The 18158-nt window shown below is 46.9% G+C and overlaps 1 protein-coding gene and 1 long non-coding RNA gene across 2 annotated transcripts in view; one reads left to right on the top strand and one right to left on the bottom strand.

The window, feature by feature from the left end:
* LOC146523829 (uncharacterized) overlaps positions 1 to 18158 on the bottom strand; it is a 290156-nt gene that overhangs the window by 12976 nt on the left and 259022 nt on the right. The window lies entirely within an intron of this gene.
* On the top strand, positions 550 to 16870 carry sparc (secreted protein, acidic, cysteine-rich (osteonectin)). Its single transcript, XM_085183035.1, has 10 exons — positions 550 to 693; positions 8589 to 8654; positions 8938 to 8991; positions 12238 to 12325; positions 12983 to 13104; positions 13527 to 13647; positions 15139 to 15272; positions 15597 to 15745; positions 15838 to 15986; positions 16418 to 16870. The coding sequence occupies exons 2-10, from the start codon at positions 8598 to 8600 to the stop codon at positions 16444 to 16446; spliced, it is 903 nt and encodes a 300-aa protein (XP_085039161.1). The 5' UTR covers positions 550 to 693; positions 8589 to 8597; the 3' UTR covers positions 16447 to 16870.

The following is an 18158-nucleotide window of genomic DNA, read 5'->3' as shown; positions in this document are numbered from 1 at the left end:
GGACAGCTATGGTTAGCACTGTTGCCTGAGTTCTATGTCACATGCATGTTCTCTCCATGTTTGTGTTTTCTCCCACAGCCAAAAGGACTGAATGCATGTACCAGTGGCTGTCTGTGCCAATGGCTGTCTCTCTGTGTTAGCCCTGATTGATCAAATTGTGTACGTTGCCTCTCGCCCTATGGTAACAGGGATAGGCTCCATCATGAATCAGCTGCTGGGACTGTGAGGGTTATCCTGATCTTCTTGCTGCACAAAGTGCAAATGCTCAGCTAATCAATGTGTGCCCATCTTCCATATACAGTCTGTAGGTGGACCCCGTCTGACTACGTCAATCCAGATGTTTAAAGTGTTTTGTATTTGATGATTTTCTTCAGTTACCAAAACGTGTTTTTTTATGTCTTTGATCTTCCTAACAGTAATAAGTACACAGGTCACGTGCTTCTTCTCGTGTCATCGCTGTTCTCCCGTCTTCATTTATCCTCCAGCCACTGCGTAAGGGTTAACGTCACAGACCCGCCCACGGGGGGTGGGGGAGGCTGTGATGGACCGAAGGCGGGAGGGGGGGGGGGGCCTGTATCCAGGCTGGGACGTCCCATTGGAAATGAGCTGTGCGTAAAGTGGTACTGGAGTTAGATCGTCGGGGCCCCGCACACAGCTGACTTCTCTTCTGGTGTTCTTCTCTGAAAGCTGAAGGTAAGCGCTTTGCCTCCGACTCGTACAGACACATTTACACTTTTAGGTGCAGTGAAACGTTTCTGCTGTTAGAGCTCTGTCAGTTGGAGTGACGGCTTTACGCAGAAGGGCTCTGCTTTGACACTATTCCTCACACACTTATCACAAACACAGATGTCCGTTTTAACTTCAGCACATTCAACAGCTGGTACTTTTTTTCTGTTCCACTTTGTTGAATTTTGCTTTTAAAGGCAGGACTGTGGTCTGAGAACAGCCACAGCTCCTCTGCCATTACTGCTCAATCACAGCCTGCAGGTGAACGAACTGAGAGCATTCAGACTGTGGAGCTATTGTGTGCCACATCGGCAATAAGAGGAGGGGGGCTGAGGGGGAGGAGGGATTCAGACCCTTTTTAATTGGACACTTTTGTTATTATGATTCTCGATTTTCTGCTTTCCTCTCTTTGGTGAATTATTGTTTCTGTAAAAAACAATTATGTGGAAAAATGTGTGAAAATACAAAAACAAAGAGAGAAAGAAAATCGGACGAGGAGGAGGTGAAGCTGTGACAGATTCTAGTTTCTCCACAGTTTCCTCCGTGACCCCCTCTGTGACCCCCTCCCTGATTACTCTCCTGTAAAGGAATGCAGGTTGCCATGGTGATTGGTTACCAGCTGTTTCTTTGAGTTAGTGCTGATCCATGGTGCAGCAGCTGGATTGTCATGGAGCTCCATAAAGATTTTCACAGTTTGGTTAGAACAGTCTGACCGGGCCCATAGAGCCGTGACCCCCACCCCAGATCCACCCAGCAGCCTGAGGATAAACTAGAGACCTGCACAGCACATATGACCATCGTGACTTCAAGAATCCAAAACTTACACTGTGATTTTACGTAAAAGTACAAATCAGTAGTTTAACATTAGTGGCACGTGAGCTCTCATAATGATGATGGCACTGCCTTTGGTCCCTTTTCGTGGATGGCAACATTTCCTGGGGGGAAAAAAAAAGGTCAACAGAAGAGACGTTTATGTAATTTTGCGCACAGCAGTTTGTTTTTTTGTTGCATGAGGAAAACTGAAAAAATTACTGAAGATCTACAGGAGCTCTTTAACCATAGGAACCTTCATGTAGTCACACCTGAGCTTTACTGGGCGATACTTTTCAGATATGCACAGATTAAATGAAACTTTGACTCAAACTGAGTTGAGTTTTTATATCTTTAGAAAATCTTGGGTTATTTCAGTGCTCGCTGCTGTCTAAGGAAATATGCTCAGTCCTTTCTTCGTGTGTCACACTCGGTTACACGTGTCTCAGTAAAATGTCTCCAGTCTCGTTTTGTGTGTTCGTCACACCTGTTGAGGATTTGTCTGAGATTTCTGTGGAAAGGCTGAAGCACAATGTGCCAGCATTAGTATGAGAGAAGTGCAGACACAGCGTCTCTGGCTGCTTAATTGTTGAGGTGGCAGGTCTGGACCGGAGTGGAAGGTGGAGGAGGAGGTGTTGGAGGAGGGGCTGGAGCTCAGGATGCTGTGAAAAGCCAGCTTGGCAATCTCTAGAAAAACACTAATCCCCAGACAGGAAGGAGGGATTGTGCTACTGTCTGTGCTCAGCGCAGAGAAGAAGGACGCGAGGAAGGAGACAGAGAAGGAGACATAAAAGTAAAAGAATAAAGAAATATGAGAACACACCAACAGACTAACAAGTCCTGCTGCTTAGAGGGAAAAGTCTCTTCAGAGTTCGGTTTAAAGAAGCATTTGAGTACAGGCGTGCTGACTTCTCAGTTGAATTTATACAACTCAAATCACCACAGCAGTCACCTCAAGGTGCTCAATATGGTGAGGTAAAGACCAGACAATAATACAGGGAAAATCCCGACAATCACACGACCTCCAAGGAGGAAACGCTTGGCGAGCGTGGGAGGGAAAAACTCCCTTTAAACAGGAAGAAACCTCAAGCAGAAACAGGCTCAGGGAGGGGCTGCGACCGCCTTGAGGTGAGGGAAGGAAGACCGGAAGTGTGAGAGGGGCTGCTCTGACTGACAGGCTGAGGGACGCTGTCATCAGTGAGCGGTACACTCCCTGTCTCTTGGAATTCTTTTTATCAGCAGAGCAGTTGCCCTCTGGTGGACATTAGAGAAACTGCAGGTGTCAGACCTGAACGCTACCACCATCTTTTTTGCTGTCTGAGGTTTTAGCTCAGATTTAGCTTTATAGCCAGGGTAAGGCAGCCAGAAAGACACCTCACCGGAGTTAACGTTAGCTTACTTCCACGGTTATCTAAGGCTAATGTAGAAAGCTAACTGATATGAGTGGATCAGGTATTTCAATGAATGACTTCAGGTCAAGCTACGAGCAACTTTCTGTTGTCTGGTGGTTTATCCAATCAGAGTAAATCTGTAAGAGTGAACATTAAATTATTAAAAGTTTATTAAAAGTTACATTTGTGTGTGATTACATCTGCTTTATTCTTATCATCTTCCAAAACCTTAAAAAGAATATAAACAATACTGAAGAAAAGGGTCTGTGACCACCATACCGAGCACATAAAGTCAGGATCTCCTGGTTTCCTGCTGTGTGCGTGCAGACAGAAAGAGCTGTGGACAAAGTCGAGGATGTTGGATGAAGTGAAAGCGGCAACAAATGTAGTTCAGTGTTTCAAAAGAGGCCGAGATGAAAGCGAAGAGCGCTTAAAGCCGGCGTGCCCAGTGACGGAGCAGCGTGCTCCCTCCGATCTGTAGATATGAAGATTGGTGATATTATTTTACCTCAAATTACAGCAATCAAAGAGAAGAATATCAAAGATAAAATTATGAAGGGAAGGAGAGAAGGATGAAATAGAGTCAAACAGGTCATGTGGCGAGGGACTCGGGTTACAAACATCCGGACTTTTTCCACTCGAGTTCTCCTTCATTCTTCTCTTTGTGCTCAGCGGTGCAGGTGAATGGGACGCTGTGAAAACTGCTCTTTGTTCAGGCAGGTCGCTGGGAGGTCCCTGTACTCCCTGGAAACCAGATTCATCAGGTGTGAGCTCGGACTGAAGAAAGAAACCGCTGCAGCAGGCTGTGAAGATTAAACCTGTAATGCAAGAGTCTGTAATGAAGAAATCCACAAAGAGTTAATGTCAGCAGCTTATATTCAATAAGTGAAGATTTGGTTAATTTAGAGAGATTCTGGTAAGGAAACAGTCCTACTGGTTCAGGTTGCAGTGAGATTTGATGCATATTCAGGAAAAACTACTTACCTCATCCATCCAAAGACGTGCAGCCCATCTCACATTAGGTGTGTGATGAATTAAAAAATCAATGCTTTTTTATGGGATTCTGAAGGTCCTAATGGAAAAGTAACATTTGCTATGGGCCAGGGGTCACGTGGTGGATCTTAAGAGGTCAGGAAAGTGGATGCTCTCTATGTCACCTCATATGTCCCTCTAGGACATGTTCTGCTCGTTTCCACTGACGAAAACTGGAAACCATCAGTGACTCAGTGACTGCTGCTGCAGATTCTCTTGGTCACAGCTGGGTTTGCAGCATCAGCCACGTCTTCTGTCCTCAATTAAATCTGTAGTGTTGTTGTTTTCATGTCAGCCAGCTGTAGTTGCAGAGCAGCACCAGAGTATGTCATTTCAGCTACTTAGAAAGCAGATTGTTTAAAGTTGTTAAAGTTAGAATCATAATCTTTCCTCTCTGAACCAAACACGAAGGAGGAGTACAGGCTCAGATTGTGGTCATAAATATTTTGTATTTGTAAATCAGACTGCATCGTTGTGAACTGAGCTTTGTGACCTTGTAAACCAAAATATCTGAAAACTTTATGGAGTTGAATGAATTTTATGAAGATGGAGGACAGCGAACACATGTTCGATAAAAGATGAAAGGGTCTAGTTGTGGTATACCAATGGTCAGAAATACCATTATTACTTTAGTATTACTTTAACACAAAGTCGCACTGCGCTACAGAAGCACCGTCGTCGTCCTCCATCTTCAAAATGTATTACCCTTCTGGGACCTGAAGCTCAGTGAAGCGCCCCTCCCACAGTTAAACCCATCTGCTCTCTGATTGGATTGTTACATTTGTGATTCACATGACATTGATCAATCAGCTGACAGGAAGAAAAATTCATACTTGCAAGTTTAAACTCACACACAGCGAGCGAACTCGAGTTTTATGTGTAGGTTTTTGTAGACAAACTTTAACAAAAAAATTTTGTAACTCATCAGTGTGATTTACAAGAAAAAAATCTGAGCCCATACAGGAGACCCTCCAGTTTTCCTCTAACAGCCTGACTCGGGGTCTGCACTGATCTTTTACTTCCTGTCAGTCCTGTTCACTCGTCACAGACGGCTCAGCAAGGCTTTACGGCACACTCGGATTTCTGCCACCTGTTTGATGGATGGGTCTTTTGGAGCGGGGGTGGGAGACAGTGGTGCCAAAGGTCAAAGGGCAAACGCTGGAAGCCATCACAGAGGAATCTTTCCTTGAGGCGTCCGACTCGATGGAAGAGAGGGTCTTCTTGTAGAGTTGAAGAAGTTATTGAGAAACCAGCAGATTGAAGGAAAGCGCTGTAGCTCACACTGAGCGAAGACCTTAGAAGCAACATGATCTGAGGGCCATGCTGAGGCAGGAGAGTCAAAGTTTGGATGCGTCTGTGTTTTGCGTGCATCATGAATGCTGACCTTCCTCGTTCTGAACAGCGTGTGTGTCTGCAGAGCACATCACACACAGAGGAAACCGCTGTTCATTCTCAGTGTTTGCTTTGCACAGCTGTTTGTCTGCAGACGCACTGCGACAGGTTGTTTATCCAGGCCCACCAACCTGCCCGTTATGACACCAAGGACAAGAAGAAAGAACCTGTGTGAATCTGCTCTCTTTGAAGGCCTGCTGGGAGAGGAGCAGCTGCAGAGGGAAATGTCTGCATCACTGGAAGATCCAGCTTGGGCTGTTTACGCTCGCTTACCCAGCTGAAATCCACTGGTGGGGAGGGAGAAAGGCCCCTTTATGAGCCTCAAGTTTCCCTTTTAGCCTCACCGTGTTTGATTATGTGAGCGGCTTTCCAAATAAAATAATTTGTTTTGCTGTTACATCAGCATGTCCGTCCTCCCCCTTCCCGCCGAACCAAGCCCAGTGGCTCTCTGGCCAAACGAGAATAAGTAAAAGTGATGGGAACACCGCGTCCCTCCAAATCAAACACTCGCTTTCCTGCTTATTTTCTCCTCTCGCTGCGATGACACTCAGCCCAGACACTCTGCTTACGATGTGTCAGAAGCCCTTACTTATGTCCCGTCTGCAGAACATCTTTTTTTCTTTCTTTTCAAAAGGTGCAGAGAAGTGTCTTTGTGCAGGTCATTCTCCGACTGCTGCCAGCTCTTCTGTAATTTTCCACATCTGAGCTGCTTATGACTTCTTAGCCTTCTGAAACAGAGGACACCTCTGTGCCGGTCCTGCCTGGACTCTGAGCTTAGAGCAAACGATCTTTTACAGCTGCAGAAGCAACGAGCAACTCTACACATAAGAATTATTCTCCTTTTCCTAATACGACCCAATCCATGTCAGGATTTGACCCTAAGGGATGCAGTGCTTAACCCCCGTTAGACTTCAGGCCAAAGGAAACCGATTTCATCCTCTGAAACAGAAACAGGAAGTGATATCTGTGAACTCACCCACCAACTTAAAGGTTTTTCAGGCCTCCATCATCAGCAGTGATGATCAGAGCAAGCTCAGGTTCTTAAATAAATCCAGAGGACAGCATCAATTTGAACCACATGGAAACGTTTAAAGAACAAAAGAAAGTCGTTGCTATGATTCCAGACAAGTAGGAAAGCAAAACGATAAGAATTAGAACCATTTTTTCTTTGTGATTTATTTATTTATTATATATATTTCTTCTACATGACCAACATGTAATAATAAAAAACTAAACTAAATAAAGAAAGCCCTGCTAAAAGTCCATTTCCCTCTTGGCCAGCTTCAGGAAGCCTACAGAGGGGCAGCAGCAGGACTTTGTGACTTTACATGAATATGTGCACTGATATATTACCACCCTGTATCAGCTGATAGAAACCGGTGGGAGTAGAAGGAAATCTGGTTCCTTAAAGCTGCAAATTTAACCAAAAATCAACGTCCGTCCTTCCTAACGAGCACTGCTGTGAGCATTTAGAGCCGATCGCAGACAAACGCCAATCCCCGGACTCGTGTTTAGCCTGAAGGTTCTTCAAACAGATTTTCTCTTTTCTGCATGTGTCGCAATACGTCGCTCGACTCAGCCTCTTCATGTCTACAGGCCTCACGCTTTTCATCAGCCGGGCACGGTGTCAGCTTCAGTGTTTTCACAGTCACGCCATTCAGCTCCAGCCATCTTTGACATGCTGGGAGGTTTAAAGCTGCAGAGGAAGGAGGGATCGTTCGTTTTTATTCAACTGTTGTTGGTTTCAAGCTGCTGCACTCCTATCCGAGGCGCAGGAATTCCAAGTATGCACAGCTCTGTTTGCTAAGTCTTATTATCCCTGCTGATCTCACGCAACCTTTAAACTGTGTCCGCTCAAAACTGCAGATACTGCCTTGTGTTTTGGGGCGAATTCCATTTCTTTTCAAAATCCAGACACAATAACAGAGGGAGGAACTTTGATCTGTACGGTCTGTTCCTTCTCATATGTTTGATCTCACAGATTCTTCCCCTGATGTCTTGATGGAGGTGCAGGATGAGATAACTAGTAGACTGAGCAGCGCTGCGCTCTGTTGCAAACAAAGGAGGCTTTATTCAGTCCTCGAGACGTGACAAAAAGAGGAGACAGAAGCCGGGATGAGTTTCCAACAGTGGTTCCTTAGAGGAGACACAGAGAGTCTCTTTTCACAGGAAATATGCACTGTCTGTTATCTTTGACACACTCGGGCTGACAGAGCTTACTGCAGCATGTGCAGCCCTAACACGCAAGCGTATCAAGCATATTTTGGTAACTGCACAATGACCTCTCTTCGTGAAGGTGGCAGAAGGTGGTGGCACTGTCACCAGCACCTAATAAAGCTCCCAGCTGGTGTTGTGTTTGGTTCCACCTCTAAATACACACTTTGTCCTTACCAAAGGCGTTGCCACCGCAAACGCACAAACGCCAGCGTGTCGCTCCATAATCGAGCCTCTCTGTTGCTCGGGTGTGAGGACACGAGCAGCAGACACACCTTTAGGTTTCAGCACAGATCCTTCAAAATAAGTTGGTCAACTGATATTTGAATGAGTCCTAAAACTCCAGCGAATCTGTTTCTGCAGGCCTCTCTGACATCCACGTCACCTCATGTCACTCTCAAGTGTTTCACAGGCGGGTGCCAAGTCCTGTCCCACCCTTTAAAAGACCCCAAGTCACATATCAGAGCCCTTTTACCACATATCTGTCATTAGGCTGTAAATATGTGTTTAGCTGAGCTTAATTGAGGCTGGTCGATCCAAACACTGGCTGGTGCAAACGTTGCCTCAGGCTGCTGTGAGAGAGCGCACAAAGACCGGAGCCGTTTCCACCCGAAGAACATGACGACAGGCCGACCCGGCCTCGTACGGGGACCCCGGTTAGCATTCGGTCAGACTCCTGCAGCAGAGCAAACGCCTCTCAGAGGGAGAGATGGTTCTCAGAGCGTCACAGACCATCTGAACCCAGCGTGTAGGGAAACAAAGCGGACAGTGAAGGCTTCTGTTTGGGAATCTGGAGCGCTTCCATCAGCGTCAGAATCGTCCCACAGGCTTCTGTGGTCGTGAGAAGAACTGCAGGGCTCTCTGCCAGAGGCGCCATAGTTTACACTCAGACCCTGATTCTAACAAGCGAAAGAAGAAGCAACAAAAACTCTGCTTTACTTTGAGTGAGCACTCACACAAAGCTGTGTACTTAATCAAGTGTCTGTGTGCGTTTTTGTCAGCTCATCATCTCTGTCTCCACAGACTTTGAAGATGAGGGTGTGGATCGTCTTCCTTCTTTGCCTGGCTGGCCACGCCATGGCTGCTCCTGTAAGTCACACATGCCTGTAAGAGTGTGTGTGCGTGTGTAGATGTTTACGTCTCGATAGCATCTTCCTTTCTTTGTGTGACCTCTTTTCTTCTTTCCTCTGCTGTGAGTTATCGTGTGTGCGTTTCCCTTCCACGTGTGTGTGTGTTTTCCCGATGGCCAGTTCCTCCCCTGTGAGTGTTTCTCTACTGTGTGTTTGTGTGGGCGCACGCACATGACTTCTATGAGCAGCCACAAGCATTTAATAATGTTTAATGTGTGTGTGTGTGTGTGTGTGTGTGTCAGGCTGATGAGGAGCCCATCGTGGAAGAGCCTGGGACTGAGGAGCCAGTTGTTGAGGTGAGTCCAGATGTTGATGTTCTTGCCGTCTGTGATCATCGTCCGTCACACAAACAGGAAGCTTCAGTTTCCATGAAACACTCCATAAGGATTCCTCTGCAGCCTTCGTGGATCTGTGAGAAACCCTGGGTGAAAGTCTGCAGAGGAATCCTCTGGCAGTGAGTGTCGGTGTGACGGGAGAGCAAATGTTTCTGTGGGAAACATTTGCTCTCCCGTATGTCTGATTTGGCCTCTGCGACGTGTTTTCTTTTTTTTTTTTTTTTTTTTTTTTTTTCTTTTTTGCCTGTCCCGTTTGGCTCTTTTGCCATCAGAATTATTGTCTAAAGGCGAAGAAAGATGCCCAACGGTTTTTCTTTACCAAATTGACCATCCCAGCTTTGCCGTAATGGTCCATTTGATTCACCTTTTATTCTTTATTTTATTTTCACTTGCTGAATACGGGACAGATTTGACTGGGGGAAAGAAAAGGGAGAAAGAAAGAGGGAAAGAAAGACAGTTGAGAAGAGGGACGGGGGAGAAGGGCAAAAAACAAAAACCAACAGAATAAGCAGAAGAAAAAAAATAAATAAATAAAAAAATAAATATATATATCGATCACCTGGATCACCTGTTGAGAAAGAAAAAAGAAAACAAGCAGAAGAAAACGAGAGTAATACAATAAACCACATCACAATGATATATGGGAATATGACAGTAAATACTAAATATTAAACATTATTGTGCAGCACGTAAGATCGACAGCACAGTGTGCATTGAGGTAGGAGCCAAAAAGGGTGTAGTTTGTGTGTGTGAGCACCCGTGTGTACACCTGTGAGCATGGACGCGCTTGTTTTCTTAAAAGGTTCCCTCATGTAATGATCTGCTAGAGGGTGTGGGGGGCCACTGCCCCGTCCTCCAGGGCATGAAGCAGGTATGGAGGAGATCAAAACCCCAGACATCCAGAGGCCCCCAGAACACAAGAGACCAAGGAAGACCAACAGAGGGGCAGCCGTGCCACTGTCCCAGAAAGAGCCGAGGAGAGTCCCAGATGAGGGGTCACCCAGCAGCCACGGAGCAGAAGCCAGGGGGGGCTGCAGTGACGTGCCCGTGAGCTCCGCCGGCAGCCAGCTGTGCCTGAGTGACCGAGCCCCAGGCCGAGAGGCCGGGGGCACCCCACCTCCGAGGTGGCCCAAGCGAGCCCCAGGCTCCAGGCCCCGATAAGCAGCCGCCAAGGAGTGAGCCGGTGTGTACCCGGACGCCCACCCCCGGACACAAAGAACCACCAACGCACCGATGTCTGAGGGAGTCCGCCCCCGGCAGGGGAAGTGGTGGGGGGAGATAGGCCTCCAAACCTTGGAGGGCCTGAGCTGTCCTCAGAGAGGTGGCATCTGATACCCAACCTGACATATAGACACAGACATACAGGCACACACAGATACAAACATCCATTCCCACCCTCATGCTCTCATATGCACTTACTCCACACTCAACCAACGTGGAGACAGACATAAAGAGACGCTGTACACACAATCACACTCCCCAAGCGTACTCTACGAACCGGGTCTAGGTACCCTTGCCCCTGGAGGGGGGAACTGCACCCAGACCCAGGTTGTGTTACCCTTTTCCCTGCGGTGGGGAGAAGCAGACCGCCCCGACTCCGCAGCAGCAGGGAGGCCCCACATTCCGGATCCCAGTCGGACGGCCAACTCCTCCTCCTAGCCCCCCTGCTCCAGCAGGAAGCAGAGAACGAGGGTGAGAGAAGACTCCTAACCTCCCTCCACCCGCTCATTGTAGTGTTGATGTATGTGTGTTCTAAGGTGCATTTAAAACCCAGGAGGGCATGGAGCTACCTGCCAGAGAGCAGCAGGTAAGCGCATAGTCCCTCCTGCTAGCCCTCAATGTCTACGTGTATTTAAAATTGAGAGGTGGGCAACGACGCCGGGGGTGAGGTGTACACCCTGATGGTAATTGGGATTCCGTGTAGCGTGCCCACCCCCAAGATCCTATATGTATGTGTAATGAGAGTGTGAGTAATGTGAATGTCTAAGTTGCGGGATAAAATTGAGGCAGAGGCAGCCAGAAGGGGACAGAGGGGGGGGGGGGGTTACCTCCTCTGCACCCTGGTGACACACCCCTACTCCAAGGCCCTGCATGTGTGGGTGGTTGTGGTGGAGCGGGAAGAGGGAGGCAGCTGGAGATGGGGAGGGAAGGAAGGGAGGGGCAAGTGACCCCTCCCTGGGGCCAGCTCCCCCGCTGACCCCAGTAGGCACCCCCATACTCCGCGACCCGCCAGGGAAGGGGGGCCCAGGCCCATCCGAACCGGGGACCAGTGCAGCTGCGACGTGTTTTCTGAGCCACGCAGCTGCTCGGAGATGATGCGATCTGCAGCGGAGCTTTAGGGCTCATCCGCAGCGTAGCCAAAGTTCGAGGCATTTTTCCACTTGTGACTGCAGGAGAGACTGCTTCTGGGAAGAAATCAGTCCAGCAATAAAATCATCAACAAAAACTTGTTGTTTTTTGGTTGCTTTCTAAAAGCATGAGCCCAAAGGACACAACGCAGTGTTTTTACAAAGCGCTGACACATGTTTGAGACATGTCAGAAAATCAGATCAGCTTAATGAATCAGTCATCTGTGCTTCTGCTTTTGTTTCTGGGTCGTGACCTTCTTGCCTCATCAAAGCTTTTTGAAAAAGCCTGGGAGCTTCTGTTTTGTCCTTGAAGGCGTCTCAGGTTTTAAAGCAAATTCCACCCAAAACCGACACGCAGCGACTGAAGACGTGAAACGTCCGTGCTTTTGCCTTTTCAGGAAAGCGCCATGTCACACACGGCAGCGCCTATTCTTTCAGTTCCATCCGCTCAGGTTTCTCTCCGTGATATTCCAGAAACATTCCTGCAGCAGAACATAGAGTCTTCATGAGAACGTTTTATGGTTTCCTGCTTCAGAGGTCCAGTGGGACCAAAGATCCCACAGCTGTTAATTTTAGCTGCTCAGGAAGCCATTACTCCTTCCATAGCTTTGCCACATGTGGCCCCAGCTGCGTGTTATTGTTGAATATTATGGTCTGGCTGCTCCCAGACTCTGTTTGGCCTTCAGGGAGGAGCCTTCTTTAGCGGTGATGCTTCCGCTTGTTTTTCTCGTCTTCAGGAAACCAGACGTATTTAGGCGGTTTGGTTTAAGTGGACGTCAGGCAGAAATAGGCCCGAACACAGCTCAGACCTCAATCTGAGCGCTTTATGATCTGATCTCTGACCTCTTGTGTCCTTCAGGAGACCGAAGTGGGGGCCAATCCAGTGCAGGTTGAGATCGGAGAGTTTGACGAGGCCATCGACATTGTTGAGGATGTTGTCACTGAGAGTAAGTTCACAAACACACTCACTCCCGATTGAAACTTTAATGTCACAGTTAATGTCCTTCTGATGTTGAGATGCTGAAGTCAAAGCAGATGTTCCTGCAAACCTGCTGTAAACATTAGAATGAAGGATTTGATTTCACTGCATTTGTGGCTGTCTGAGTTTAGCAAAGCCTCAAACTGGCAACTCAAATGGCCGTAATGACAGACTCCCTCGCTCTGTAATTACACATTCCACCCACTTTAAGAGGCAGCTCAGCCTATGAGCTGCACACCCTCACTTAATAATGCACAGCCGGTCTGCTACAAGCCGCTGTGTTCTCACTGCAACAGCTGACAGCAATTTGGTGATTATTTGATTATTTGTATATATTGTGCTGCTCCTTATATCTTAACATATTGTATTGCTAATAGTCTAGTCTGTTTTTGTTTTTGTTTCTATTAATGTTACTGTACTGGAGCAACCATAACTCTCATAATTTCCCCTAATAAAGTATTCTGATTCTGATTCCGAAAACCAAAAAGGACAGAAGAGACGTGAAGAAGGAAAGATGGAAATGCAAAAATGATGCAGATCTGCCTTCTTACGTCCACTTTAAATAAAAACTACATTTTGTCCCTTGAAGGTAAAACCTGCTGTTTCACTTCTGTTTTCTCCACAGATGCCTGTCTGAACTACCACTGCAAGAAGGGCAAAGTGTGTGAGGTGGATGAGAGCAACACTCCCATGTGTGTGTGCCAGGACCCCTCCACCTGCCCACCGGTGGAAGGAGACTTTGAGCATGTGAGTTTAAAATCAGCCCGAGTGTTCCTGACCTGAGTGAAGTGTGACTGGCATCTGTGGCAGGAGCTGAAGCTGTGCAGCTCTGCGTGTTTCTGCATGAAGAGCTTTTGTCCTCTCTGCAAGCAGAAAGAAGAATTTTAGCGTTAGGCCAACTGTAATCTGATTGGCCTGCAAGCAAAGCAGAGGAGCCACCAGTGGGTGGAGCTTCTCTATTAAGGCTATCTGGTGTCTGTGACATCACGCAAAGCAAAGAGTAGAAAAAAAAAAAGGATTCCGAGCTTTTAGTTCAGTTTGTTTCAGGAAATCAGGAAAATCACATTTTCAAACTAAAGGGCTTGTTTGGTCAGAAGCACACATGTGAGGACTCGTCTGTCCCTGCAATGTCACTGCGTGCAGACCGAGCTCTGCTTTCTCTCCTGCAGGTTTGCGGCACTGACAACAAGACCTACGAGTCCTCCTGCCACTTCTTTGCCACCAAGTGCACCCTGGAGGGAACCAAGAAGGGCCACAAGCTGCACCTCGACTACATCGGCTCCTGCAAACGTGAGCTCTCACACTCTGCATGGAACCGTTCAGGCAATGATCCATTATGGCAGGGTATAAAAACACATGATCTGCAGACCATGCAGAGATTTTCCTCCATTCATGAGGACTCGGATTAACAGACTAACACGTTGTGTTCTCTGGATGCAGGTCTTTAGCACAGTCGGAACTTGGCTTCACAGATTTGTCCAGTTAAACAAAGTTTTAAATCAGAAATGGAAACAAACAGTTTGTTTCCATTTCTGATTTAAACTGTCCTGAATCAGCATGTAAGTATTTTAGATGGTATCAATGAGCATTAAGTAAGCTCACAGCGCGCCTAAGTGGAGTGCCAGAGGTTTCTTCCTGTTAAAAGGGAGTTTTCCTTCCCACTGTCGCCAAAGTGCTTGCTCATAGGGGGTCATATGATTGTTGGGTTTTTCTCTGTATGTATTAATGTAGGGTCTACCTTACAATATAAAGCACCTTGAGGCGACTGTTGTTGTGATTTGGCGCCATATAAATAAAACTGAATTGAGGAGGACGCTATCTCCTTTAATCTGAGTGGGTACAGCAGGAATTGAAGCGCTGAGCCTTCGGGTGGTCTTGAATGAGTCTGAGTCACTGAGTAAAGGACGGGATGGAGGGCGTGCTGCCTCCACCCTGGTCACACCCAAACGTTAATGTTGGCTTCGGGGGAAAAGCCTCTTTAATTACGTGTAAAGCACTTAATTATTTGAACCTGTATGCAGCATTTAAACTAATTCTAGAAGATCTGAAGGATGAGCTGCAAACCTCCAATAACGCACAGAGACAAAGATGAAACTGAGATATGAAGTATATCTGTGGATGCATGAGGACAAAGAGGAGTTTGAAGTGGCTCTGCAGTAAAAGGAGTGCAGCTTTTCTGAGATTTCAGGGAGAACCTCTCCTAAATTTATCTGACAACTCGACTGGAATTTTATCTCATCTGGATTTCCAGCTCATGAATTTGGATATTCTTGTATCGCTGCTCCCATCTTTTGTTTTGACATAGTGCGTTTTGGTTTCTTCCTGTTTCTCTTTTTTGGTTCGGTGTTGATGGTTCAGACGTATCTGAAGTTTAGTTCCCAGTCAGTTCCCCTGCCTCCTCCCCGGCGTGCCAATAGGCTGAGATTAGGTGTGTCAGAGCACGCTAGTGATTGATGGGTGGGTCTGACTGTGGCTGTGGCTCGGCGGCGTTCAGACGTGTCCCAACACGCGAGCTATAGAACACGATACACGAGCTCAGCGTGAGGAGAAGTGTTGGGGCTCCAGGGTTTAAATGGAGATCACGGCACTGTTCAGTACACCAAAGTACGCCTGTGGAAGAATGGACCTGAACACCTGGGTACACCTGGGTGTAGCCGTCACTTCTAACCCTGCAGCATCACTGTTTGAAACACTCATGCTTTGATTTCCAGCATTGTGTTTGTGCAGGTGTAGAGCCCAGCAGTCAGTGTGAGTCTGTCTGATGGTGCTTTTGTCTTGCAGTCATCGAGCCCTGTCTGGACAACGAGCTGACAGAGTTCCCGCTGCGTATGAGGGACTGGCTGAAGAACGTTCTGGTGACGCTGTACGAGCGCGACGAGGACAACAACCTGCTGACCGAGAAGCAGAAGCTCAGGGTGAGAACAGACCGGCTTGTTGATCTGTCCTTTATTCTGTTCACAACAAATTCATCATTTTAGACGGCAGTCACAGACACAAATGTTTCAGGTTTCATGGTTTCATCATGAAACGTAAGTTTAAAGAAGTGTCTTTAAGCACATTTGTGCTTTGAGTGCTTTGAAATGCGGTCGAACAGTTTGAGGATTTAACCTCAGCCTGAGGAAATAAGTAGTAAACCTACAAACATGATAAAACAGAAAAAAGCTTTTAGGCTCTTAATTGTTGCACGTCTGCCACTTCCAACATGACGCCGACGTGAACTCCTCCGTACGACGTTTCAGGTGAAGAAGATCTACGAGAACGAGAAGAGGCTTCAGGCCGGTGAGCACTCCCTGGACCTGCTCGCCCACGACTTCGAGAAGAACTACAACATGTACATCTTCCCCGTCCACTGGCAGTTCGGCCAGCTTGACCAGCACCCCGTCGACGGGTATGTAGTGGTCATGGGGAGGGGGAGATGATGCTGCGTCTCGCCAACTAAAGGCCAAACTTATCCTTGCTGTCCTGTTTGTGCGCTTCCAGATATCTGACCCACACAGAGCTCGCCCCTCTGCGCGTGCCTCTCATTCCCATGGAGCATTGCACCACCCGCTTCTTTGAGCAGTGCGATGCTGACGCTGACAAATACATCGCCCTGGAGGAGTGGGCCACCTGCTTTGGCCTCAAGGACCGTGAGTACCGAACACCTGACAAATCTAATACGATCCCTCGGGCTGTGGGACAGAGTTTTTGTACAAACAGAGAAAACGCTTATGAGGTGACGTTCAGCAGCTCATCAGCGTTTCTGTGTTTTAACGCATGAGTGTTTAACACATCTGCACCGAGCGTGTTTACCTGGAGTAAAGGTGCCCATCACAGGAGTCTGCGTCCACACAGGGAATCTCTCGCTCACCACTCATAGCATCCGAGTGACTTCCTGTGGTCCCGGCTCCTGTGTGGATGCAGCTCCAGCGTCTCTGAGTCTTGGGTGGGAGGTTAGTACCACGCACACATTCCAAACCCCTGGAATGAGTGTGCTGGTCTCTGAGTGGGTGGGGCGTGACGCGACGAGCTCACTGTTCTGACCGTGTCCTCTCTGTGTTTCTCGCCTTTGTGTTTGCAGACGATGTGGACAAAGATCTCATCATCTGAGTCGCTCTGACCCGCAGCAGCAGTATGACGTCTCTTAGTCGCTACTAACGGGAAAAGGTGCTGATCCCTAAGTTAAACAAACAAATGACAGTAACGGTGCTAATTGCATTTCTATTTTTTATTTCTCAAATAACGGCCTTTCCTACCTATACCACTAAAATCAATTAGAAGAGAGAAATGTGCACAGCCTGTACTAACCCGATGTGTTCACGGATCTTTGGATCGTCCACGTGTGGAACAAAAAGCTCCTGTAAAAAACAAAAGACCTCTGATGTAAATCTACGTGCTGCCAGTGTTGTATTCATGCTGCCGTGTCTTCGGGGCTTTAATTGGAGATGGCTTTGAAGTGTTGTGAGCGGACAAAGCTGTAAATTGACAATAAAGTTTGGAAATAAATGCTCCCTCTGCTTGCTTCCTACTAAAATGAGCTGTTTAGTTTTTGCACTCTTTCGGTGGTGGACTCTCTTTTTTTTTGTCATTTGATGTATTTTGGTTTTTGATCTTATGACTACTGCTACACCAGTACAAATATTTGAAAGCAATAAAGAGGATATATTGTTATGACGAGGGGAAAATCTCGCAGGCTGAGAGTTTTTCTCATGTTTCTAGTGACGCTGAGAGCCGGAGCGATCTCTTATCCATGAATAAAACACTATGAAAATATCTGAAAATCTCTGCATGCGTTCGTATCTGCATTTCTTTCTCCCGTTCTCTGGAGCTTTTACTAAAGCCATCTGATAAATCATCACGAGGAGATCCGCTTGTTTATGGACACGTTTTTGGGAGAAGGACGTCCTCTGTGGTGTCTCCTAACTCCGCCTTTAGCAGCTTTAAATACTCTGATTCCCAATTACACCCCCCTCTTTTTTACATTTTTTTTTACAGTCTTCCCTTTGCCCGCGATGCAGTAAATACTTTAAACTTTTTCACCACCACTATGAGTAGTGTGGAGGATTAGTAGAGTGGAGCAGACCCCAGTCCCTCTGGCGATGAACAACTTTTAGCCAAAATTTTGCAGTGCATCATGCAAATGACCAGAGCTGCCAGCTGTGAAGTGGAAGAAGAAGAAGAACAGACGTCCAGGATTAGGCACATGCAAAGTCTGTATATAAAAGATGGCTATAGCAGCTATGACCACACCACCGCTTCCACCGTCTCCACCGTCTCCACCATCTCCATCTTGGTGGCAGAAAGACCTGGATGTGATGACATCGTGCATCGTGCTCATTGGCTACTCACCTGTGGTGAGTCGTGAGTGAGCGGTTTGATGTCACATTTAATAAAGTCTGATTAGGATTTTCAAAACAGGCTAAATTTTTTTTTATTCAGTGGGACCCAAAACAGTCTACAGGGGTCACAAAGATGAAACCACAGCTATCGCTCCCTGGTGGCTTTTATCATGCATCAAAGGTTGGTGCCCAGTATCAGGTAGATATTTTTGGAGAACCACAGAAACAGCTGGATTTTACAATATTTATTCAGTATCTCCAATTTAATCCAGCTGTGGGTTACGTGTGCACCGACGGCCTTTTTACTGTGATTTCACTCAAAAGTTGTCGTATTTTCTCAAAAACAAACAAAACCTATTTGAAACTGTGAGTTCTTCAGCTGTAAATATTATTGTTAGACAAGGTGAACGTCTGAAATGAAACAATGACATTGAATCTCCAGATTCAATGATAAATCTCTGATTTAACATTTGCAGGGTTTGT

Source organism: Neolamprologus multifasciatus, chromosome 2 (genome assembly GCF_963576455.1).
Source record: "Neolamprologus multifasciatus chromosome 2, fNeoMul1.2, whole genome shotgun sequence".
Taxonomy (NCBI): Eukaryota; Metazoa; Chordata; class Actinopteri; order Cichliformes; family Cichlidae; genus Neolamprologus; species Neolamprologus multifasciatus.
This window is presented reverse-complemented; position numbering and strand designations above follow the sequence as displayed.